The sequence below is a fragment of the Nycticebus coucang genome, chromosome 5, assembly GCF_027406575.1.
Source record: "Nycticebus coucang isolate mNycCou1 chromosome 5, mNycCou1.pri, whole genome shotgun sequence".
Lineage (NCBI taxonomy): Eukaryota > Metazoa > Chordata > Mammalia > Primates > Lorisidae > Nycticebus > Nycticebus coucang.
Window position 1 is genome coordinate 1,932,662 of NC_069784.1, and position 25,630 is coordinate 1,958,291.

Sequence of the window (25,630 nt, forward strand, 5' to 3'; positions counted from 1 at the left end):
TGCAGGTATGTGGGTCATTATGAAAGTTTTGAGACACACAAACATCGAGGAACATAAAATCTGTGCAGACAGAAACAAATGAAGCTGTCCCAGCAGCACTGACAACACGCTCGCTGGTGGATCCAAAAGGGCGCTGTCCACCGTGCTTCTCGGAAGTGAAATAGTGGATCATAACTTTCTCAAAACTTCGTGGTGCCCCACATATTAACCATTTAGCCTAAGTGTGAAGAATGGCTTTGGCAAAACCAAAGCCCTGTGTTTTTTTCCAAGAGAGTTAAGGAGTTATGTGGGGACGTTCAATCCAGGTCCTCTTAAGCCTGCCAAAGAAAGCTTCTCAAACCTTACTCCCACCATCCCGCTTCCCTTCCCCAGGGAGCCTTGTGAGACCTTTATCTTTCCCTAATCGCTCCCCTAGTAGAACTTCATTATTACAGACAGACTATGTATCTGGTTATGCACTATATACCTGTGTGCCTTTATACATTTTAAAAAGGATAACTTCTTTCACCTTCACCCCAAAACAATTTCCACCCCCTTTGGGGTGGGGCTGCGTGGCCTCCATGAGGCAGGTGCACCGGAGCACACCCTGCTGACGCGTGAGGGTCACGCTCACAGCACAGGGTGAGGGCAGAGAACACACTGAGGTTGGAGTTGGTTTCCAGCCCTACTCCCCTGCTTGCCATGGAGCAAGTTGCCCTGAGCAAGCCAATTTCGTGAGGCTTTAATTTACTAGTATGTGCTGCAAAGATGTGTTCTGAGATTCAAAGACTGCCATGTGTGAAGTACTCAGCACAGTGGCCGTCCCGGATGAGTGATTTCCAACAATCAGCTCTGACATCATTGCTCAAATTCTTCGCAGCTGAAGCTGCCTGGGCTTTGGAGACTTCTTCAAGCTGCCACCACGGAGCTCTCATACTAGAAGAGAGGTTGCTGGGCTCTGAGCCGAGGGTCTGCACACTTTCCTTTCACTCTTCTCATGGCTCCGTCTCCTCCTGTAGGTCCCTTGTTAACAACAGTCCTTGTTATTTATTTTATTTATTTTTTGCAGTTTTTTTTTGGCCAGGGCTGGGCTTGAACCCACCACCTCCATCGTATGAGGCCAGCGCCCTACTCCTTTGAGCCACAGGTGCCGCTCAGTCCTTGTTATTTTTAACAATAGTTAGTCCATGTCAAGGGTGCTCATTCTGACTTTGATGATGAACACAAAGTGTAACATTCCTGTTTTCTGAGTCAAACATTATAGGAAGTTAATTAAAGTGAGCATTAATCTGGGAGGCAGTTTAGGCACTCTAAGCAAAGATCCAGTTTGAAGAAGAATTCTTTTTAAATAATTATTTGAAAAAGCAAAAATATATGAGCATCAAATATAGAACCAGGGCATGTGGGCAGGACATAGAGGAACACTGGAAATAACTCCAATCCTATTTACATGCTAAAAAGATTCAGTCTCCTTAATTCCACTCTGGCCAGTGTCCTCTGGGGCCCACGTCCCTCGTTTTCATGGAGGAATATGGCAGTGACCTGAAGAGTGTGTAGCAGCGACAACTCAGCACTGCTGTGGGGCAGGTCAGGGCTGGTGGGGCGCTCACACGGAGACGTGGACCTGGGTTTGAACCCCAGTCGCTGAGGCAGGACCTGGCTCCAGCAGGTGCTCAGCAGACCCTTCCTCTTCCCAGGGTTGCTTTCCCCCTTTACTCCACAGGTCAAATGATGCTTCTTCCTCAGACGTGAGAAGCCATAGCAGCCTACGGAGGCTAACTGAGATTATAAAGCTACAATTTTGTCAGCAGCAAAATGGGGATACTAATATGTTTTTCTTAAAGCTGTAAGCTAATGCGTGTGCACAGGTCAGCACAGGCCCCAGAGTTCACAAAATACACACTCAGCTTCGCTCTCATCACTGCCTCATTATTCATTAGATCAGATGATGGCATCTAACTGGGTCAAACTCCAAGAAAGTACCACCTGTGTAGACGGTCACGTGTGGCACCACCTGTGTGACGGTCACGTGTGGCTCCACCTGTGTAGACGGTCACATGTGGCACCACCTGTGTGACGGTCACGTGTGGCTCCACCTGTGTAGACGGTCACGTGTGGCACCGCCTGTGTAGACGGTCACGTGTGGCACCGCCTGTGTAGACGGTCACGTGTGGCACCGCCTGTGTAGACGGTCACGTGTGGTACCGCCTGTGTGATGGTCATGTGTGGCACCGCCTGTGAGACGGTTACGTGTGGCACCACCTGTGTAGACGGTTACGTGTGGCACCACCTGTGTAGACGGTTACGTGTGGCACCACCTGTGTGACGGTCATGTGTGGCTCCACCTGTGTAGACGGTCACGTGTGGCACCACCTGTGTGACGGTCACGTGTGGCACCACCTGTGTAGACGGTCACGTGTGGCACCACCTGTGTGACGGTCACGTGTGGCACCACCTGTGTAGACGGTCATGTGGCACCACCTGTGTAGACGGTCACGTGTGGCACCGCCTGTGTAGACGGTCACGTGTGGCACCACCTGTGTGATGGTCACGTGTGGCACCACCTGTGTGACGGTCACGTGTGGCACCACCTGTGTAGACGGTCATGTGGCACCGCCTGTGAGACGGTTACGTGTGGCACCGCCTGTGTAGACGGTCACGTGTGGCACCGCCTGTGTAGACGGTCACGTGTGGCACCACCTGTGTGATGGTCACGTGTGGCACCGCCTGTGTGATGGTTACGTGTGGCACCGCCTGTGAGACGGTTACGTGTGGCACGGCCTGTGTGACGGTTACATGTGGCACCGCCTGTGTAGATGGTCACGTGTGGCACCGCCTGTGAGACGGTTACGTGTGGCACCGCCTGTGAGACGGTTACGTGTGGCACGGCCTGTGTGACGGTTACGTGTGGCACCGCCTGTGAGACGGTCACGTGTGGCACCGCCTGTGTGATGGTCACGTGTGGCACCGCCTGTGAGACGGTTACGTGTGGCACCGCCTGTGAGACGGTTACGTGTGGCACGGCCTGTGTGACGGTTACATGTGGCACCGCCTGTGAGACGGTTACGTGTGGCACATCCCCAGACCATGCACATACATTCATATGAGATAATTGTAGATAATCTGAGCCAGCCGCAATCATAATATTCCAAGATGTGCAGAGAAAAAGGAGGAAATAGAACTCGAATGTAACAACTTTCTTATGACTTCTTTCCTCCCAAACCTATACTAAAATTTTTGAAAACAAAACTGCTATGATAAAAAAGTTTCTTAGCACTTCAGCTAAGAATCACAGGGTCACAGGAGCACACTCACCTTTTCAAGCTGAGCTTTCATGATGTAATTCTTTCCATTGAGCTGGGAATAACTTCCAGCTTGCTCTCTCCTGGCTCGGACACTAAATGCATGTGCTGTTGAGGGGAGTCTGGAAGTGACCTGTCCCCATGGTCAGGGGAATTCTCCTTCTCTGCTGTGATAACAGCTGCCACGTTAGGGAGTATTTGCTCTGTCTTGAGCACTGCAATCTACATATTCTATTGAAACTCCCCACTCAAGTGTTTAAGAATGTTGGTAACCTTGCAGTTGCTGGAGGCAAACAAAGACCACTGGTGACACGAAGGACTTACTCCCCACAGCATTCCCCATTCAAATATCCCTTTTCCCAGATTAACATACTAGCACCTGCCCCCACCTGCTACATGAAGGCAGAGCCAGTGAGTCTTTTCACAAAATCTCATCTCACAAAGCATGTGCAGGGCACAAACTGTGTTCTTGGGGTGACTTTTTCTGACCTGAGATGAACAGAAGGTGACATTTCCAGCTCTCCTGACACTTGGCATCAGCAGGGCCGACCCTTCCTGCACTTGGTCAAAGTTGAGAGCTCTGACGTTGTTTTCTAATTTAACGAGGGTGTGGCTAGACTCTCAGACCTACCCGGGCCAAGTACTGATGACCCAGGGCCATCAGGACGCCAGGACGGAAGCCCTGGGTCTGCCCCAGGTCCAGGCGCTGCCCTGTGCGTCCCTCGCTCTCTGAATTTGAACTGGTTGCTTCAATGCTCTTTCACTTCCTCCTCTGCGAGCGAGAGACGTTGCAAACAGCACCCCTCGGTGCAGTGGGGTGTGCAGTGGGAGATGCCTAACACGGGAGCACCGCAGGGTCTGGGCGCCGAGTACACCTGCACGGCCACATACTGATAGTTTAGCGACATATGCCACAAATACTCCCAAGAAGACACTGCTTAGACAGAAATCCACCCTGAATTGTCACACGCTGACACACCACAATGTGCCAATTCTGAGCATTTTTTTCTCATTTCACCCAAGGCACCTTAAAACTAAGGCCAGCTCTCTGCCTCTGAGATAATCCTCCAGGAAGGTCCTTCCCAGTGGACATAGAACCCTTGATTCACACTCACTGGATACTGTGATTTGTCATCTGACTGTCAGTTTACATGATACACCCAGCTCTTCACTATTTTATTCACAGGAATATCATAGAAGGCTCTTCAATGCCTTGCAGAGTGGCAAAAATACTCTGCCCGTGGGGAAATTTCCTTTACATGCTAACATCTGCCCTTTTCCTCAACTTTATCTTTTTTCCTAAAAATTCTCTTCACCGACTTCATTGCATTCCTCACTACACTGTCCACCTCACCATTACTGGACAGATCTTAACGCAAGCCTGCTGTGAGCCGCTCCTGTCTCAAATATATCTGAGGTCTCTGTCTTCGATAGAAAGTGTCCCAACCTCAGTTCCAGGACCCACAAGGACTTTAACAAATTTGTAATTTTACTTCAGATTACATAAATGTTACTTATACATGAACTTTGCTCTGAAAAATATTCATATAGTTGTATGAGATTATCTAGAAGAGGACTATGGTTGTAACACCTGTAACTAATTTATAAAGACACGTTTTCCTAAATGTTTATAGAAAACTCTTCATGATCTAATTTCCAAGCCCTCGCCCCCACCCGCTTCCATTCTTTCCCTCCAGTTCCCACCGTATCCCATACACACATGAACAGCGCCACCCTTCTCAGACCGTCTGTCTGCTCAGCTCCACATGCAATTCTGGGCCTTACTTCTCCTCCCCATCTGACGTCCAGTTCATCCTCAAACCTCAGATCCAGTGTCGTCTGAATCAAACCTCTCCCGACCTAGCCAAGCAATACTGAGTGTGTTCGCAGAGCTTTGCTCACCCCATGATTCTGAAGCATTTATCAGGTGACTTTAATTAACCCCATGTAGATTTATTTAGTCCTCATCCCCACCCCCACCAACTCAGCGCCATCTCAGGGAGGCTGTGGTCCTGATACAGTGATAGCAGCCGTCCAGCCCTCTGCCCACTCCAGCCCAGGGTTCACAAGCAGTGAAGAGAGCTGTTCCCCTCCAGAATCTAGCAATCATTCCATGAATATTGGAACAAATGAGCGAGCAGATAAACTGAGCGACACTATTAGGAAGTAACAACCTCTGTTTACTGCGCATTCGTTATTCATAAATGTACGTGAACTTTGCCTTTCTGGATGATTCAGTGTATATTTAGTGAAGGGTCTATAGAACCCTGGCTCTGTTTTAGGGTCTGTGGAGTCCTATAAAAGAATTTCATGCCACAGTTTCTTCCTTTTAAATGTTTGGAGTCCTGTAGGCAGCAAAGTCTTAGATTGCTTCAACTTCAGACCCACCAGTGATACTCTCCTGGTCTGCTTGTCCTCAAATGTGACTGTAATTGCCTGGAAGGAGGCAAAACGGTTCAGTCCTCAGAGCCTAAACTCTGAACGTGTACATACCCAAGTGCCAATCTTAAATTTTGTGCGTCGCAGCTGGGCAGGACCGAGCGCATAGGGTAAGGTCTTTGAGACTGGGTTCCATCGCCTGCAGGGTGAAGGGTCATGCCCACTTCATATGTTTATACAAGCAGCAAAAACAGTGAGTGTGCCACAGACAGCGTGACACAGGTGACACTGGCAGTGAAGGACGACAATGGTGATGATGACGTTAGCACATTGAACTGTAAGTCACTGGGGACAAGCACCATGTTTAATTCATTTCTGAGTCCCCGGCCCCTGCCATAGTGCCTGATACAAAGTAGATACTAAATAATTGCTCCTTAAATGAATGACCAAGTCTGAGATATTGGAAGCCATGGGAACGTAAAACAGTGACTGCCATGACTAGAATGATTGAGAACAGCCTTACTAAGGAGGAAAAATAAAAATGGAAGACTTTTTCCCAGCTAGAGAAGAGAACAGAAGCTACTACCAGAGGCAAGAAAGTGAGCGTGACACTCAGGAGTGGGCAGAAAGTGAGCGTGACACTCAGGATGCAGCATGTGCCACGGGTGGGCAGAAAGTGAGCGTGACACTCAGGAGTGTGGTATGTGCCACGGCCAGGAAGAAGTAAACGTGTTTTGTTTGGTAGGAAAGAAAAGCGGTGAGTATGTGACATAATTAAATACTGTCTTTATTAATTACTAAAGCTCTACTGCTCAGCACCATGTCTAGAAATCAGTAACAAAGATAATAATCCTAAACTGTGGGCCTTTTGGAAGCTAAAAATTATAGCAAAACAATGCAGGAAAATGTTTCCTTTAGGTAAAGTATGTGGGGTTTCGTTTTTGTTTTGAGACAGTCTCACTATGTTGCCCTGGGTAGAGTGTCATGGTGTCACAACTCACAGCAACCTCAAACCGTTGGGCTTAAGTGATTCTCTTGCCTCAGCCTCCCAAGTAGCTGGGACTACAGGCACCTGCCACAACGCCCAACTATTTTTGGTTGCTGTTGCCATTGTTGCTTAGCTGCCCTGGGCTGGGTTTGAACCCGTCACCTCGGTGTATGTGGCTGGCGCCATAACCACTGTTATGGACCCGGAGCCAAAGTGTGTGGTTTAGTGAGAAAAAAAGCATGATCTCTCTGGGAGGACAAATCTTGGTTTGAATTTTTGTTTTGCCACTTAACCAACGATATTATCTTGGGCAAGTCACTGGCCTCCTGGAGTATCTGTCTTCTCTTCTATAAAATGGGACTATCCACACCTGTCCCTCGGGGCTGATGTGGCCCCTGAGTGGATGCCCCCACTGCCATCTGGTGTGTGACAGGCGTGCCGTGAGCTCCAGAGCCACTGCTATTTCTCAGGTGTGAATTACACACCCGTGGGTCCATGCTCAGTCATGCACATTTTGGTGGCGTATGTTTTGGGACATGGAAACGTGAGGCTACTTGACCTGAGAGTAATTGGGGTTTTTGAAAAGGAAATAATCCAGAAAAGAACAATATGTAATGTGATACCACGTGGCTATTTGTCACTTCAAAGTGAAGAAATGAAAAAAAGTTCTAAATAAAAATGAAAAAGAATGGGCAGTCGGTCAGGTCGAACTCTCCAATAGGAGACTAGTAATTTTCGTGGCCAACGACCTGCTGTACAAACTGTCATGCAAACACTGCCTCGTGCTTCGTGCAGAACATCAGAAAGCCCCTGTGCCTCTGTCCTCCTGCTTGGATTTCCTTTTCTGTAGTGTAGAACATAACTGAGTAATTTCAAGTGTGTTTGTCTGTAAAGCCAAATATTTCCTTCTAAATACTTGAGCTCTATGTTGAATATACAAACTTATAATTCGTAGCACATTTTTTCTATATTATCAAGGGACAGATTCTTATCCCTTAATCTTTTAGTGGCCTGTTAGTTTCACATGTGCTAAGATGTCTCTTGTGTCTGTGATAAATGACAGCTTTTCATTTGATGCAGGTTCTTCCAGGGGGCCCAGCCCCCTAACCATGGGCGCCCAGGACACCCTCCCTGTTGCAGCAGCTTTCACGGAAACTGTCAGCGCCTACTTCAAAGGAGCAGATCCCAGCAAGTAAGCCCACACTGAGCCGCCGTTCCAGCTCCGTCCTGTCTCATGGGGGATGTCCTGAATATAACTTACCCTAAAACAAAACCAAAAAATTCCAGTTAACAATAGTAGATGGCACACTGAGAATAGAAGAGAAATTAAAATTAGGAATATTAATTCATTGCCTTAAGAAAAAATCAAAACTCTTACTATCCAGAAATTGTTGAATCAGTTGTAGTTGCAAATACCAGAAAACCCTAAGCTAACACTGTCAACAATGAGAAAATGTATTTGCTTCCAAAAGTAAGTATCTAGTCACGTCTGTTACTGTTCTAGTCTTTCTTAGATAGAAATAACCCACATATAAATTGAAATAAGGATGCCTCAGAAGAAAACATGGAAGAAAAAGAACCTTCCCAAAATACCCAAAGAAGCAAGGGAACAAGTTATATGTTACCCTTACTAAGTAAGGAAAAACTAACAGACGGGAAAGAAGAAGGCAGGGAGGAAATGAATTATAATCACAGCGAAGTAAAAAAAAAAGCAGTGACAATTCATCACCCTCTATTTGCAAGAGCCTGACCTCACTTGTATCAGTACAGACTGACAATGGACTTTATCTAAATGCATATGTGATATAACTAACTATTCTACCTTTTGATAAGGGATTCCAGGAAGTCTGTGAATTCCATGAAACTATATTTTATATCTTATGTGTATATACATTTGTGCTTTTTTTTTCCAGAGAGAGGGACTATAGCATTCTCTTTAACAAAGGGATTCATAATCCAAAAAGATTAAGAGTGATTAGTGGTCTACACTGAAAGCTAAACACCTAAGCCAAACTGGTTTTCATATGTGTTGTTAATATAATTCCCAGTCTGAATTTGATTGAAAAATAAGGGGAATCTTAGTTGAGAAAAGAATTTCTCTTAATTTTTTTACTTATAAGACTAGGACTTGGAAAACCTTAGTGCCTACCACAATAAACAACAATAACAAAAAAATAGCCAGGCATTGTGGCAGGTGCCTGTAATCCCAGCTGCTTGGGAGGCTGAGGCAAGAGAATCACTTAAGCTCAAGAGTTTGGGGTTGCTGTGAGCTGTTACACCACGGTACTCTACCGAGGGTGACCAAATGAGACTCTGTCTCAATAAAAAAGAAAGAGAGAGAGAAATATTTAATGTGCCCATAAAATACTGGATTTTATTATAAAAAAAAATGTTTTTGAGACAGAGTCTTACTTGATGGCCCTGGGTAGAATGCAGTGGCATCATCATAGCTCACAGCAACTTTAAATTCCTGCACTCAAGCGATCCTCCTGCCTCAACCTCCTAACTAGCTGGGACTACAGGTGTCCACCACCACACCCAGCTAATTTCTCTATTTTTTATATAGCCAGGTTGGTCGTGAACGTTTGAGCTCAATCAATTCTCCCATCTCAGCCTCCCAGAGGGCTAGGATTATAGGCATAAACCACCATGAATGGCCTATAAAGTTTTTTTAGAAACAATGATAATTAAGTATAATTACAGCTTAGATCTCCACATATATTTTAAGGGGGAGTTTGTATGACTAATCATGAATCCTTTTTACACGTCAGAAATACTCATTTTTTAAGTCTAAATGTAACAATAATATAGAGGTAAACCAACAGAATTAGAAACTCCATCTTTAAGTGTCCTGCCCAGCCACCGGGATCTGTCAACCTGGGGTCTGTTTAAGCCACAATATCTAAGTTTTATTCTGGGCCCAGAATATTGTGAAGAAACAAACACCAGGGCTCTGATTCCTCTTGTGTCCCTTATCTTTCACCTTCAAAGCACGAAGCCCCTTTGCCACCTCCACATGTCCGTGGGGCTGACAGGTGACTCACCAAGCAGGCACCTGGTCTGCGCGGCATGTTGCGTGACGGGAGACACGAACAAACTGCAGCTTTGCCGTGGGTGTAAACTAGCTCCTGTAATTATTAAGTCAAGCAACAGACTACACGAGATGAGATGGCGTGTAGCAAAGATCTTTATTTAGGGGTTTGATTGTATACCTTTCTAGTCACGTACACACTTAATCTATTATCTATTAGTTTCACCATTACCTCAATTTACTTATCTGAAATCAACTAAAAAGGAAATATCCTGTTACCACATCAACACAATCACTTTCGTAGTAAACATCTTCTCCTAGACACTGACTAATCTCTGGGCAGGTGTGTAAACAAAATCATAAAGAAGAAAGTAGTCACAGGGAAACAGAGTTAATGGAAGAATATCTTCAAGCATTTACTCAGTTTACTCAGTATGAAGTAATGACTGTGTCTTTCCTTCAGGGCAGAGCACCTATAGACCTCTGACAATATGTTGTTAACATATGTCAACCCTCTGACCTGTATCTCTGAGGAAGGGCGGCATGCCCTCGGATCTCAGGCTTCACGGGGTGCACAGCTTCAGAGAAATGGCTTATGGAATTTATAACTCCAGGGAAGCCAACTCTGCGTGTATCCCAGGGGGGCCCAGGTCCCTTAAGCCTCTGGAAGAAAAGGAAGTCATTTTAAACTCACACTGAGTTCACTTTGTGTGCTTAATGTAGGGTATGTTTATTTCTAAATATTATCCTACACGGCAGGCAGGCCCACACCCTCAGCTGCGCAAAGTGCATGTCTGTTCTGTAGAACCTTCTTGGGACAACAAATCTGCATAACTGCTGTCATTCCTGTTCTAGGAACTGCTTGCTGCTGACCAACTGATACCTTAGCAAATTCAAACTAACTTGAACTGAGAAAAGCAGGAGAAACACACTTTTCAAAAACAGAGTCACCAGGAGGAGTGGAGAGAGTGTGTAAACCTGAGAGGCCACTGGGAGTCACACAGGACGGGTCCTTTTCACTCATTTATTCAGAGGGACCTAACTGGTCTTTCTGCTTCCTATATTGCCCCCTCCCAGCCTGTTCTCAAGGTATCACGTCACTCCTCTGTTCGAAATCCTCCTATTTTGTTTTGCAAAAACTAAGTGCTCTACAGTGGTCGCCCCTTCCAGCTGCCCTGCCACCCCAGAGGCCACCCCCGCCACCCCCATCACTGCCTCCCTCTCCCAGATCTGCCACTCCAAGCTGGCCACACTGGCCTCGAGGCTGTTTCCCTCCATGGCTCCTGACCCCCACCCTGGGGCGTCCACTCCCTGCCCTGTCAGCCTTAGGGACACCTGCTCCCAGACCTGAGTAACTTGTCCTCCCTCATCTCATGATCCTTCAGCAAATTTATCAGAGACCGGCCCTGGCTCCCATGTGCAACAGCAGCACTGCTCCCCACCCCTCAACATTTCCCTCCTCCTTTACTCACTTCCGTTCTCTGTCTCCCTCTGCCTAACACCAAACGTGTTTTGTTCTGTTGCCCATGATCTCTCTCTTCCCTTGGGAGGGCTGGATCCTCAGAGCCTGATACAGGGCCTGGCGTGGAGTCTTCAAGGTGTATTTACCGAGTATCTACTGAGAGAATGACTCACGTAGCATTTACAGAATGGCTGGTGTGTGCCTGCTGTAGGGCTAGACGGGAGACATGGTGGTGCTGAGACAGCAGCCTTTCCGTCCCTCTAGGGCCTGTCGTGATCATGGAGTTCCAGTGGTGTGGCACTTAGGCCAAATTTATGATAATATTAATATGTTCCCTATACCCCGCTGAGTTAACGGAGCCTTTGACTTGTGGATATATGTAGAATACCTTTCCTCTGCTCCCCTCTCCTCCCCTCCCATCCCCTCCTTTGACAGAGCTTTGTTCCATCACCCAGGCTGGAGCTCAGTAAAGGTGCAATCACAGCTGACAGCAACCTCAAACTCTTGAGCTGAAGTGATCCTCCCACCTCAGCTTCCCAAGCAGCTGGAATTCCAGGCACTCACAATGTGTCCAACTAAATTTTTCAAATTTTACTTTATTTTTATTTATTTATTTATTTTTGCAGTTTTTGGCCAGGGCTGGGTTTGAACCCGCCACCTCCAGCATATGGGGCTGATGCCCTACTCCTTTGAGCCACAGGCACCACCCAATTTTTTTATTTGTTTATTTATTTTTTTTTTTTTAGATATGGGATCTCCTATGTTGCCCTGTCTGGTTTTGAATTCCTGGCCTCAAGCGGTCCTCCCACCTCAGCCTCCTAAAGTACTGGGATTATAGATGTGAGCCACCACACCCAGCTTGGAGTCTGTTTTCAAGTATATTTCCATAACTAGCTTTAGCACATCCTGTAAGCTGGTAGCTGGGAGAGTAGATATATTTCATTGAAATGTTGAAATCTGAACTTTCTGAAGAGACTGTGAAGTGACACTCTTCTGGATTTAATTTCATCTCCAGATAGTGTACTGATTTCATTGCTCTTCCTTTGTTATTCAATGTCAAGGAAACAGTTTCTGTCACTGGGTGGAAATAAATCAACCCCAGCACGGGAAAGAGAGATGATACAGGGAAAGCCTCTGGCCGCCCTGGCCTGCGCCCCCCCCCCCCGCCCCGGCCCCCGCCTGCATCCAGCCATTTGTTTTTAGAGCCTACGTTGGCGGCAGCAACCTGAGACCTTAGTCAGTCCGCACTGAGATATAAAACCCATTCAAATCTAGTTACACTCTTCCTCTGGGTGTTCGGACCACCTGCAACAGGTAATCTGAGATCTGGGTCATTCTCTATAGCTCACAGGTAGAGAATTCTTTGACCTTTGCTGCTGGCTGGGGAAACACATCTGTTAGTAGTTTTGTTTTGTTTTGTTTTGTTTTTAAACAACCTTGGTGCAAAAAACTAAAGGTCAGGGATAAGTTCTCTAATCCTCTAGAAACACGAAAGTTTCCTTCTCTTCTCCTCATACATTAATTATTTTAAGCACGTATTCACTATCTGTCTCCCTGTTTAAACAGAAATATGCACAAGGACCACATCGGTCCCGTTTCTCACAGCCCGTGTTAGCACATAAGTAGTGTCTGACGTGAGGCATCCTACATATGTGGGTCATTACAAAGGTGTTGAGATAAAGAAAAGTCGAGAAAAGTAAAATCTGTGCAGACAGAAACAAACGAACCTCAAGCTGAGTGAGTGGAAACCGCACGGGGACTCAGAAAGGATGCTGTCGGCTGTGCTGCCTGGAGTAAATAATAGACCATGGCACAGTCTGTCTCAAAACTTTCATATTGACCCACATATAATTGTTAAATGTGTGGATTTATTTTAAACACTTTACGGAGTTCCTACTCTGTTCTGAGTTCTGTCTTCTGCACCTTGCTTTCCCAGAACCTAAGGCACGGTACCTGCCTGCACCAGACCCGGAACGATTTTCTGGGAACGCAGAGAGAGGAAACACTTAGGAGGGCTGGATGGAGAGGGCCCTGGGGAAGCTTCAGAAAGGCTTTCCTTTGAACTGTCTTATGATAGGAAAAGGATTTCATCTTGTACATTAGCCAATGAAAGAGGATGATAAACAAGAGAAGCTGTGTGTGTACACAGAGGTTATGCCCACAAAGGAGGCTGTGGGCATAGTTTTCAAAGCAGCACATCGATGTCGCCTTTTACGGGAGGGATGCATTTCTGATGATCTCACATAACTCACATCGCACGTCCCCTGACCAAAGTTGGCCAGGGCTTCTGCAGACCACATAACAGGTGCTGCCTGTGGCAACAGGGAGAACCCAGTTTATGAGTCACTTGGCCACCTGTGAAATTTTGCTGTTCTTAACAGATATTTCCTTTGTGGGGATTCACAGGATTTCAAATTTTGTTCATAAAGTAAGCATTTATTCATACCTCATATTATTTTTACTTTTCTTTCTTTTTTTATTATTTTTACTTTTCTTAATTCAAACTCATAGAAAATACAGCCACCTTGCATATTGATAGGAACGAACATTAAGACAAAAAAGATTTCCCTTTGGTGAGTGTAGACAATATTAAATTTTTGTATTGAAAATTTCAGGTCAGCTTAGACACTGGATGATTAATAAATCAGCAGAAGTCGGACCCCGAGAGCTGAGAGCAGACTGAGGTGTGATTGTGAAGCCTCAGTTCTGTGCACATTGGCCGGTCCGGCCACCTCTCTCGTCTGCAGCCAGCATGGTGAGCCCTTTGGAGGCAGGGTCTGTTCTGCTCATTTTTAAAGTGACTCTCTGCTCAAAAAATAAAAATCTTGCATAGTTAGGGTGAGTAAATGTTTGTTGACTTAATAAACGTCACCTGCTCCCCTCTCTGACTCACTTTCCAAAAAAAGGAATTTTGTTTCCTACCGAAGCACCACAGAGATGCCATTTTGAGCAAACTAGAAAGGAAGCAGAGAAGATCCCCTCCAGATAGAAAACACTGGAGCCGCCCTGGCTAACAGCCACGTGTGAAGTGAGGTGCTGTCGTCCTGTCAGCACACTCTGCTTGCCGTCTTCCAGGGCACACAGCGGGACATATATCACCAAACGTCCAGAGTCGGCCCGCGCAAGGAGAAGTCCGGGCTCAGAGCTGATCCGGCCCCAGTAAACAAACACGGCTAATGAATCTAACAGGCAGAGGAGGAAGGTAGCAGTGCGCACCCCGCCTGGGAGGCTGGTGCACCCCGACTGGGAGGCCAGTGCACCTCCCGACTAGGAGGCCGGCAATATTCTTTAGGAGACATGGAGCTGCAAACTTCTAGGAAACAAAATTCTTAGAGCAGTGCAAAGCTGTCAGTTTAACATCTGAATAAAAGAGGGACATGTGGCAACATTAAGAAACTCACCTGCCCCCACCTCTGCTCAGACCCAGCCTTTTACCTACAAGGGGCTCCTCATATGAGGCATCTGAGGTGTGCAGGGGCCACCTCCCTGGACCAGGAGTGTGTCATCAGTCTAAGGGCAAGGACAGATAGGCTGCCTGTTGCTATCAGAGGCTCACAAAGCCACGTCAGTGGCAGAACCCTCCCTCTCAGGACCCACATGCATGGGGACTCACATGCAAGCCTCCCGCACTGCAGAAGCCTGGCACTAAGTAGGCAGGGGCCTTGCAGGAGCTCGCATCGCAAACAGGCTGCCCCGGGGAAGGCAACCCTTTCCTCCCGCACTCTCTTCAGCATCCTCTGCTGACAGAATAAATGTGGTGCCTGTGCGCAAAAAACATGTGTAAAGGGCCTGTTGACTTTCTCAGAGCAGGGAGTGAAGGTTGGACTACAACTAAGAGGCAACAAAGTGATTTAATGTAGACATCGACACAGCGATTCTGAGTTTTATACGAAAATGCCAAGGACCTACCAGAGCCAAAAGACCTTTGGAAAGGAAAAAAGTTCTTAGAGGCAGAGGACTCACATCATTTGCTTTCAGAGCTACTATAAAGCTATAGTAGTCAATAGTTTGGTTTGGATTTAAAGACAGGTAAAATAGATCATGGAAAAGAAGAGTGAATCCATATTTACGGAGACACAATTTCAACAAAATTACCCAAGTAATTCAGTGGAGAAAAAAACAGCCTTTTCTGAACAAATGGTGCCAAAGCGATTGGTTACCCTCCCCTCCACACACACACACTAACCTGAGATCTACCCTTTATGCTGAATCCAAAAACTAACTAAAAGTTGGTGATAAAGCTAAATGTAAAATTCAAAAAAAATAAACCTCTAGAAGAAAACATAGGTGAAACTTTTGTGACCTTGGGTTTAGCAAAGATTTCCTAGGACACAAAGAGAATTTATTAAATTATTAGTCACCAAAAACTAGAAAAGAATAAACTGATGAACTAAAAGACATCTTTTCACGGTGCTCATAAGAGAGAGAGAAAAGTAAGCCGCAGACTGCGATGCAAATCACACATCTGATAAATTTTGATCCTGAATGTATGAAAAATTCAAAGTTCAGTAAGAGGACAAAACTCTATTTAAAGACTTCACAGAGAATTTGAACCCTTTGTCAATGTTAACTAATGACAAACAAGCACATGAACAGATGCATAGAGTCACTCTCCATAATGGAAATGCAATCAAAACAATAAGACTGCCCAATGTCACCTACTAGAACAGCTAAAATTTTTAAAATATACTCTACCAAGTGTTGGTGAGATTGTGGAAGAATTGAAATTCTCTCATGCAAAGGCTGTATTTCCCCTGCAGAAAACAGGTGGGCAGTTTCTTTAAAAGGTAAAGGTGTGCAGGCCAACCGTGTGACCCAGTGATGCCACCCCCTCTACTTACCAAGGAAAGTGGGAGCCTCTGTCCATACCAGACCCGTACCCATGTATTCACCCAAGCTCTAACTGTAATGGGCAAAAAAACTGGAAAAAACCCAAGTGCTCTTCAGTAGGTTCAGGGCTAGAAAGAGAACTGGTGGCATATTCATCTGTTACACAACAACGGCAGGAGTGAAGTGTTGGTGCGTGTGGCTATTATGGAGGAATCTCCAAATATTTATGCTAAGTGATATAAGCTTGACACACACACCACTTATGTCATGGTTCTGTTGTATAAAATTCCAGAAATTGCAAGCTAACATAGAGTGACAGAAGCTTATTAGCTATTGCCTGGGGGAGGGGGAATGGATGGGCATGAGAGGCGTTAGAAAAAGGCATGAGAAAACGTTCAGGGATAATGGAAATGCTTATTATTTTGCTGGTATGGTGGTTTGGCATCATAGAATCTCATGGAATTTTCCATTATAAATACGTGCATTTTATTATATGTCATTTATATCTTCATAGTACCCTTTTTTAAGAAAAAAGAATTCCTCCTTTCAAGCTATCATTCCCTCGTGTTGACTTACATGACTGATGTTATAATTTCGACCAAATAGATAAAGTAGTGGAATGAAGAGCTTGTTAAGTGGGAAGCAAGCACTTCACCTCATGAGTAAATAAAAGAACATGCTCCCGGCGTCACTCATGTCACTGTGACATAAGTCCCTGTACCCAGTATAACATCGTGCAATTTAATGTGTCCAAATGTGCTGCCAAAAATCCAGAAATCAAAGTGAGAAGAAACACCAGAGCAGATGATTCTGTTCATAAAGGGAGCCCACAGACCTTTCTATAGAAAGACAAAAGCTGTAATGTTTTATTTCAGTTCAAAACACATTTAACAAAACAGCCATGGTTTTGACATGTTAAACGTTAAGTTCTCGTATAAACTGGAAATGATTCAAGCCGCTGCCAGTGGGATTGTGAGACCTGCCCTTCATCCCTTCTGCTGTCCAACATTGTTGTAGATTTTTTTTTCACAACTGCCTGTTTGAATTCAGACTATATTGACCTGGGCTTCCTCTCTCTTTCCTCTCTGCGTTTGATACACCAGGTGCATTGTCAAGATTACTGGAGAAATGGTGTTGTCTTTTCCTGCCGGGATCACCAGACACTTTGCCAATAACCCAGCCCCAGCTGCTCTGACCTTCCGGGTGATAAATTTCAGCAGGTTAGAACATGTCCTGCCAAACCCTCAACTTCTCTGCTGGTAAGTATGATTTTGTATAATTTTTTTCTTTTTAAGAGACACAGTCTCACTTTGTTGCCCTCAGTAGAGTGCCGTAGCATCACAGCTCACAGCAACCTCCAGCTCTTAGGCTTAGGCGATTCTCCTGCCTCAGCCTCCCGAGTAGCTGGGACTACAGGCGCCCACCACAACGCCTGGCTATTTTTTGTTGCAGTTTGGCCGGGGCCGGGTTTGAACCCACCACCCTCGGTATATGGGGCCGGCACCCTACTCACTGAGCCACAGGCCCTGCCCTAGATTTTGCATAAATTTTTTTGAGATGTACATAGCTTAGCATTTTAAACTTAGATGAGCTGGATACCTTAGCAAGAGAGTAGCTCTGCAGTGAAATTCCTACCACTCAGAAATGCTTGGAGATACAGACACAGAAATCTTGCCAGCTGTCAAAGTTTCTTGTGGGTGATTGTGTAAATATGTGTAACTGCAAATGCATATATGTATTTTAACTGTCAAGTATCTCGAGCGGCTAAAGAGGCATTTAGAGTAATAAAATCTGCATTAGTGGTAAATTATTAATCATGTTTTACTTCATTATCTGTACAGAATGGAAAGGAGTGGTGGGGAATGAGCCCAAGAAAGAAATAGAGTCCTTTTTTTTTATTAGCTTCTGTTCAAATCAAATGCTATTTGAACCATGAGCTACTCTTCATGTGAGCTTGGAAATGTTTTTTGTGGCGCACATAATTTCATTGTAATGGTAACTTTTCCGATGAAACTTTACATGTATGATATCAAAGAAACCCATGCAGATTTATTTACATAAATATCCTTTTCCCATCTTCGACTATTACACTGAACATGATATCCTTATCGTGCACAAACACAGCACAGGCACACACACATACGTGCGTGCGTGTGTGCATGTACTTAAAATGAGTGATTATATCTAGTTAATTATTTGCAAAGAATGAGGCGGGAGTCACTGCTCACTGCTGCTCCCCACTGTCCAGCAGTGGCCATCTTTCCCTTCCCTGCAGTCTCACTTCTCCCGGTGCTCGTAGTCATGGCCCTGGACCAGGCAGTGGTTTCCCTCCTTCCCTCCCTGAATCCAATCTCACCCTTCTGGAATACGTTCTTATAGCCAAATGCCTTTTTATGAGATAAACCGGGTCATCGTAACTCGGGACCCACCTGCCCCGGGAATCTAACCTCGTCACCACCGCCGTTCGGGCCCGCAGTTGCCCACCCTTGCCTGCCTCAGAATCCCTATCTCCAGCCTGACCGCCATTCTCAGAAACAGGCCGAGTCCCTTCCCCCTGCAGGGCTCTTCACCTGCCTCCCACTCACCCTCCCCGCCAGGCTCAGCTCCCCTGTGCCTCCCTGACTATCCCACTCTCCTCCCCACCCTCCCACCAGCGCCCAACTAAATTGTGTTCCTTGTTATTCTCGCTCCAAGGGCCCTGCTCTTTTCCTTTGTAGCCCTTACTACAATCTGTGTTTACAAACCTCTGTGTGTTTCTGTGCTCATCCGTTTCCCCCACAAGACAGCACAGACTGGGAATGGAAGGCCCCAGTCTGCCACCGCACCGTAGGCCCAGAGCCTGACAAGAACGTCTGATAGTACTTGCATAATATTTGTCTCATGAATGAACAACTCAATTGTAATGTAATTAATTTAGTCAAGCTGGATGTTTACGCGGAAATAACTAAAACTTATTGGTATTTAGAATTGGAGTCCCAATATAGCCACTTATTCTCCTGATGGCTTAGTCACAGTGTTGGAGAAATAGTCCCTGGTCCTCCGGGGCTCACCAGAGGTGTGGCCTCCTCCTGGTCCTGGTCAGTCCCTGGTCCTCCGGGGCTCACCAGAGGTGTGGCCTCCTCCTGGTCCTGGTCAGTCCCTGGTCCTCCGGGGCTCACCAGAGGTGTGGCCTCCTCCTGGTCCTGGTCAGTCACTGGTCCTCCGGGGCTCACCTGAGGTGTGGCCTCCTCCTGGTCCTGGTCAGTCCCTGGTCCTCCGGGGCTCACCAGAGGTGTGGCCTCCTCCTGGTCCTGGTCAGTCCCTGGTCCTCCGGGGCTCACCAGAGGTGTGGCCTCCTCCTGGTCCTGGTCAGTCACTGGTCCTCCGGGGCTCACCAGAGGTGTGGCCTCCTCCTGGTCCTGGTCGTGGCTTCACCCACTGGCAGACTCGACTCCAGGTTTAAAAGCATGAGAGAAAACGACCCCTGTGAAGATAAAGAGCAGCACGGAGTGACTGAACCCCGACGGCAGCCACTTCGCACTTCCCATTTGCACACTGAGTCCATTAGCTTTATTTTTCCAGGTTCCTCCTTCTGAAAGGAGGAGTGCCTCACTAGTTAGTTTGTAAATATGGCTGATGTGACAGTTACAGCTGTTGTTGCATTTTTAGGCAGTTACAGCACCAAGTTCTTAGGAAAATGTGTAAAAGTTGTGTATGTGCATCAACATATCAGGTCTTATGAACTGAAGTTTCAATAAATATTACTCAAAATGATTCTGCTTACCAAAAAATTATATAAATTCTTAAACTTTTATTGGTTTAAAAAAAGACAACGTGTTTCTCAAGTATGTGGGTCTTATTAACTCTCGTTACTTGGTAACTGTGATGGGCTGTGATGGGCGACCCCGTGGTCATTATGCGGCCCTTCTGGAACTCCTGAGCGGGGCCACTGCACCCCCATGGGCTCTGGTTTTCAAGGGCGCCGCTGCCCAGGCAAGATGGAGCGTTCCTTCTGACTGTTGTAGAATCTCACGCTCTAACTCTCAGCCCAGCTCTGCTCCAAGCTCACTGGGGACATTATTCAGTTAACAGGAGGCTCCATACACGCTCACTTTGTAATCCCCAGGCTGCGTGAGAGTTCACGTATCCACTTTCCCCTTACGAATGGGGTTTGCTTGTAAAAACTATTCAAAGACAATCATCCACTCAAGTGTGAGGCAGAAGGATCTGTCTACTCTTGTCTGATTTTTTTTTTTTTTTTGCATTATTGAGATAAGCATTTGCAAGCTAGGCTAGGCAGATGCACTGTGGACAAGCTTCTGAGCAAAGCTAATGACTCTTGTTGGGAAAAAAACTCTAGCTGTGTCAAGATGGTGCCTTCTTCTCTATTGTAACTACCGTGATTAGTGTAGTTTAAACGCAAGCACTGTCTTATAAGCAAAATGACATTTCCTATGACTTAGATGCTCTGGGATGAGATATTGTGAACGCTGAAAGGAACGTTTACTACCACTCTTTTCTCCTTAGTGTACATCTGGCTAAATATTTAATTGGATAATTTCTGAGAAACTACTGGTCAAGTCAATTCAAAAGAAAATTGATGCCTTCAGCTCCGTGACTGCACTAACTGACTAGTTTAGATGAAAAGTGGGGTGATGTAGAAAGGACTATTTAGTTTGAGTTAATAAATAATTCATTCTTTAAAGCAGCCAATTAACCATCCTGACTAGGTACTCCTGAGATTTAGAGCAATTTATAGCTCCCCCCGTGGGTTTTAACTTATTAACTTCTTACCGTTCAGAGCGATGTGTGTGCTGAGACTGCACTGCTCCTAATAGTCCTTATGACCTCCACCAACTGCCAAAGGCAGACGTAGGAATCAGAAACCAGCCTGCTAAAATACATCTTCTGTGGTTAGTATTTGTTATAAAATGCTACTTAATCATTTTTTCTTCCCAACTGAATAGTGACAATACACAAAATGATGCCAATACCAAGGAATTTTGGGTAAACATGCCAAATTTGATGACTCACCTAAAGAAAGTGTCTGAACAAAAACCCCAGGCTACATATTACAATGTGGACATGCTCAAATACCAGGTAAGCCTGTGCGTGTGCTCAGAGGTCTCTTTCACATTACAGATTTATATTCTAAAGTACCTATATTAAATAAAAGTAAATAAAATAACATTTCTTTTAATACTGTTTAAAAGGCATACTTTATAAGAAAATAGAAACTTTAAATGACTACTTGGGTACCTGTGACAAGAATATGCATACGCATACTTATTAATTTAAACTTATAAGGAAAATATTATTTTAAAAATTAAAGAAACATGGGAGGAAGCTGTGGTTCAAAGGAGTAGGACGCCAGCCCCATTTACCAGAGGTGGTGGGTTCAAACCCGGCCCCAGCCAAAACTGCAAAAAAATAAAAATAAAAATAAATAAATACATAAAAATTATAGAAATACTCCATAAAAATGAAGTTGCTGAACAGTATATCAATTAAAATTATAAATATTGATAAACTAGATGACTATAATTTTATGAGCATTATTGTTTAAAAACTCTTATTTTAAAGGATTAAATATAAGAAATCTTCCTATGAAGTAGTTCTAATAAAACATTAACAAATAACTCCATAGTAAGAGAATATCTGATACAACGTAGTTTAATACAGAGGGTGAGTCTGTTTTGTGTGTGTCTGGATTGCCCCTACCCCAGACTATTGGTGAACTAGAAAAAGAGGCTGTTCAAGTCAGAACTCCACCAAGCCTGAGTCTCCCAATGATTCTCAGCATTGATGTCCTTGATTTTTTTAATTGATGAATAAAAGTATATGTATTTATCATGTGCAACATGATATTTTGAAGTATGTATACATTGTGGAATGACTAAATTTAACTAATTAACACATGCATTAATTCACAAAGTTACCATTTTGTGATGAGAATACTTGACATCCACTTTCTTAGCATTTTTCCAGAATACGTTGTTATTAACTACAGTCATCATGTTGCACAACAGAGCCCTTGAACTTGCTCCCCTATCTGACTTAGAGTTGAATCCTTTGATCAGGTCACCCATGGTGGCCCCTACATCAGGGACCTTCCCTGACAAGGGTACACATGGTAACCTGATGGTTTGTACCCTCATATTAATCTGAAAAATTTTTTAAAAATCTCTTATAATCTTCCTGACAAACATAGGGGCAAATGTTACTGTTACCATTTTCAGCTGGCAGATGAGGAAATAACAAAGGTGCAGAGAGGTTTAGTGATGTGTTTAAAATGCTTCAGTTCGTTAAGTAGCAGACTCGGGGTTCACACCCAGGGCTGTCTGGCCCTGGCTGGACCCCCCACCCCACCATGTGCCGTCTCGCCCCTAAGCGTTGTAAACTCCAAAGGGCCGGAGAGACTGTGGGGGTTGACTTTGCGCTTTGCGCCCCCACGCTCGCCCCCAGCTCCGGGCCCTCTCCCGGGGCGCCCTGGCGGGGCTGGTCCCTGAATCTCTCCGGGGAGCGGAACCGGGTCGGGCACAGGATCCCCCAGAGCAAGTGGGGGTGGGGGGTTGGGGGCAGCTTCTGGTTTTGCTTGAACTTCCCCCCAGACCTAAACGCCCCCTTTCCCGTCTGGGCAGGTGTCTGCCCTGGGCATTCAGGCCACCCCGTTGAACCTGGCCGTGAGCTGGCGGTGCGAGCCGGGGAGCACCGACCTGCGCGTGGACTACAAGTACAACGTGGACGCCATGGCCACAGCCGCGGCCCTCAACAACGTGCAGTTCCTGGTGCCCATCGACGGCGGGGTCACCAAGCTCCAGGCCGTGCTCCCACCTGCAGTCTGGTAAGGAGCCACCCCCACCTGCCTCTTCCAGGGGCGGCAGACACCTCAGCATTTGTGGCCTCCTACAGGAGGCCACAGCAGGCCGGCCTGTCGGGGTTCAGGGTGGGAAACAGGAACGCCTGTAGCTATTTTTAGCAAAAATAATGTAGCAGAGATTTCAATGCCCACACAAAGGTGGACATGCTGGACAGAGACTTTAGGCTGGTTCTCCAAGGATGTTTTCCAGAACTCTGCAGAGCCAGCCGGCTACAACCCAGGGTGAAGGGGGGGCAGTGAGGGGGCTGCCGGGGCAGCCCTGAATTCCAGAACCCCAGCTGCGACTGACCCCTCCTGCTTTCACCTCCTCAACAGCTTCTTAGAACCCACAAGCCAGAGGATAGACTGCACCCTAGTTGTTAGAAGACCCCCCATCTGAGGGAGGTTGCTGGTCAGAGGAAAACCCCAGGACAGCAGAAGGGTCTCAGCCTCCTGGTTCCCAAATCTCAAGCCTTGGTGGAGTGGGGGGACCTGGCTGGCATCTGAGACCATCCCTGCGGGTGGGGGGGGGGGGTAGCCTGGGAAAGGCAGCATTTCATTTTCCAGAACACTAGAGAAGAATGGGCCCAGAAACGCGGGGTGAAATCGATGCTCAGTACCAGGGGCATCTGTTACCCAGGACTTGCCCTGGAAAGAATGACCCAGTTTTTCCATCTGACTGTCAGAAACAAAAAGTAGAAAATGTTTTAAAAAATGATGTCAAGCAGATGACAGTACCAAGTTCAATTCCCTAAACTAATTGATCTATTACCTAACATTTCCCATCCATTTTTTTTTTTAGCAGATGTGTTCCCAAAAAAATCTATTTAACTCTGAATTATCCTTAACCCAGAGGGTATGTTGCTTTAACTAGTCTTGCTGAAGTGTTCGCCTCACAGCATTGGATCTGGTTACAACGAGGAGAAGGGAGAGAGAGAGTTTATGTGTGCCCAGGAAAAGAGAGAGGAGAGAGAGGGAATTTTTAAATTGTAGCTAAACTTTTCAAGATCTATTTTTAAAAATTAATATTAGCTGGGAAAAAATGGTGTCCATTAAACAAATGCCCATATCTATGCAAAAGCCTTTTACCTATTTTATTTTTAGGAATGCTGAACAACAAAGAATATTGTGGAAGATTCCTGAGATTTCCCAGAAGTCAGAAAATGGAGGTAATGTAACCCTTGGCTTATTTTACTTAATCTGTAAAGCTGAAATAACATCTAGGTATTAAACAACTATTGCCCAAATATATGTGGCACAAAAAATAAGCAAAACATTCCACAGCATTTGGCATTTACTTATTTCAATCAGTAAAAGCAAATAATCCTTCAAGAAATCCTCCTCTCCCCCTTTTGTGCCAAGACCCCACACCAAACAGACCATCCTTGAGACAGGCAAGCTCTTAGGAAAGGGGTTTCCATCCTGAGTCAAATCCACACTCCCTGAGAGACGTGGTGTTACTCACTGTTTTCCGATACTAACCACAGGCTGGAAACACACAGCCTTCCAAGTGGCATGCCTGGAATTCTGAAGAACCATTTTGCTAAACTACATTTTTATTACCAATGCACAAATAGAATTGATCATAATATTCAAAGATAAACTTTATTCATCACCATTTTGTCACCGAAGCACATACTATTTTCTAGCACGGGTGATTTTGTATGCTAGCTTTTTAATACATTTTCCAAAATTACACCCAGCATGTTGAGCTCACTGTAAAACCATCTTCCCCGCAGGAGTGGGGTCTTTGTTGGCAAGATTTCAGTTATCCGAAGGCCCGAGCAAGCCGTCCCCACTGGTCGTGCAGTTCACCAGTGAAGGAAGCACCCTGTCAGGCTGTGACATTGAACTTGTTGGAGCAGGGTATCGATTTTCACTCATCAAGAAAAGGTTTGCTGCAGGTATGCGGGTACCAAAATAAGTTGCCTTAGCTACTCTTCCTTAAGAAGGGATAGGGTGTGATTGTCTCACCCTTTCCCTTCTCCTCTCCCCACTCCCAACCTGCATCCTAATTAGAAAGGAAACCAGCTGTTGAATGACGGGAAAAAATAGGAGAATGAACTAGAAAATGCTCTGTCTACTTACCCTGGCTCTATTTCTTGGGAGGGGTGACCAGCTGTTCCCATTCTGTAGATGAGTATACCGAGGTTGAAGTAAATCCCACTTCTGTTATATTGACAGACAAGGCTGCATGCTTTTGAATTTATCCCCTACCTGAAAGCATCTTGTTCTGCAACAGGACCCCCCAGATTGTAGATGTGTCAGGCTTAGCTGAAACCTGGGAGATGTCACTTCAGTGACAACCTCACAGAATCTAGGCCACAGATGGAAACTGGCCGCCCGTGAGCCAAATGTGCCTACGAGATAGGTTTCATTTGACACAAATAATAACAAGATTTTGTTTTTTATTGGGAAGGAAATTCTCTGATTCTTGAGAAATTATAGTTGTCACTTATCTTCTGGGACAAATCCTGGATGTTATGCCTCTTGTGCTGCTGAACAGTACCTCACTCACTCTCAGAAATGACTCAAGTTGGAAAATAAATGATATTAGGACCCTTCCTAAAACAAGTTGGATTGTCATCAGGAACAATTCTCCCAACCTACTCTGGACAAAACCCGAACCTCGGTAAATTGTTGATCCATGAAAGTGTGAAGAGACAACTAGCCGATCTGAAAACTGAAAACTTAAACGACTTCACGTGTTTTATGTTAGTAAAGTGCTCTGAAGCAGCAGTTCCTGGCTCCCAGGAGATGGGCGGGAGGAATAGAAATGTTACCCTTACATAATAATAGTGATCACATTACTGAACTAGTG

At 45.5% G+C, this 25,630-nt stretch overlaps 1 protein-coding gene across 14 annotated transcripts in view; it reads left to right on the forward strand.

The window, feature by feature from the left end:
* SGIP1 (SH3GL interacting endocytic adaptor 1) overlaps window positions 1–25,630 on the forward strand; it is a 193,994-nt gene that overhangs the window by 160,495 nt on the left and 7,869 nt on the right. For all 14 annotated transcript variants that reach the window (XM_053590451.1, XM_053590452.1, XM_053590453.1 and 11 more), the window contains 6 exons: window positions 7,729–7,840; window positions 17,075–17,230; window positions 20,918–21,050; window positions 22,592–22,794; window positions 23,914–23,978; window positions 24,549–24,713. In XM_053590451.1, the coding sequence (XP_053446426.1) occupies window positions 7,729–7,840; window positions 17,075–17,230; window positions 20,918–21,050; window positions 22,592–22,794; window positions 23,914–23,978; window positions 24,549–24,713 (834 nt within the window). The remainder of the gene's footprint in view (window positions 1–7,728; window positions 7,841–17,074; window positions 17,231–20,917; window positions 21,051–22,591; window positions 22,795–23,913; window positions 23,979–24,548; window positions 24,714–25,630) is intronic.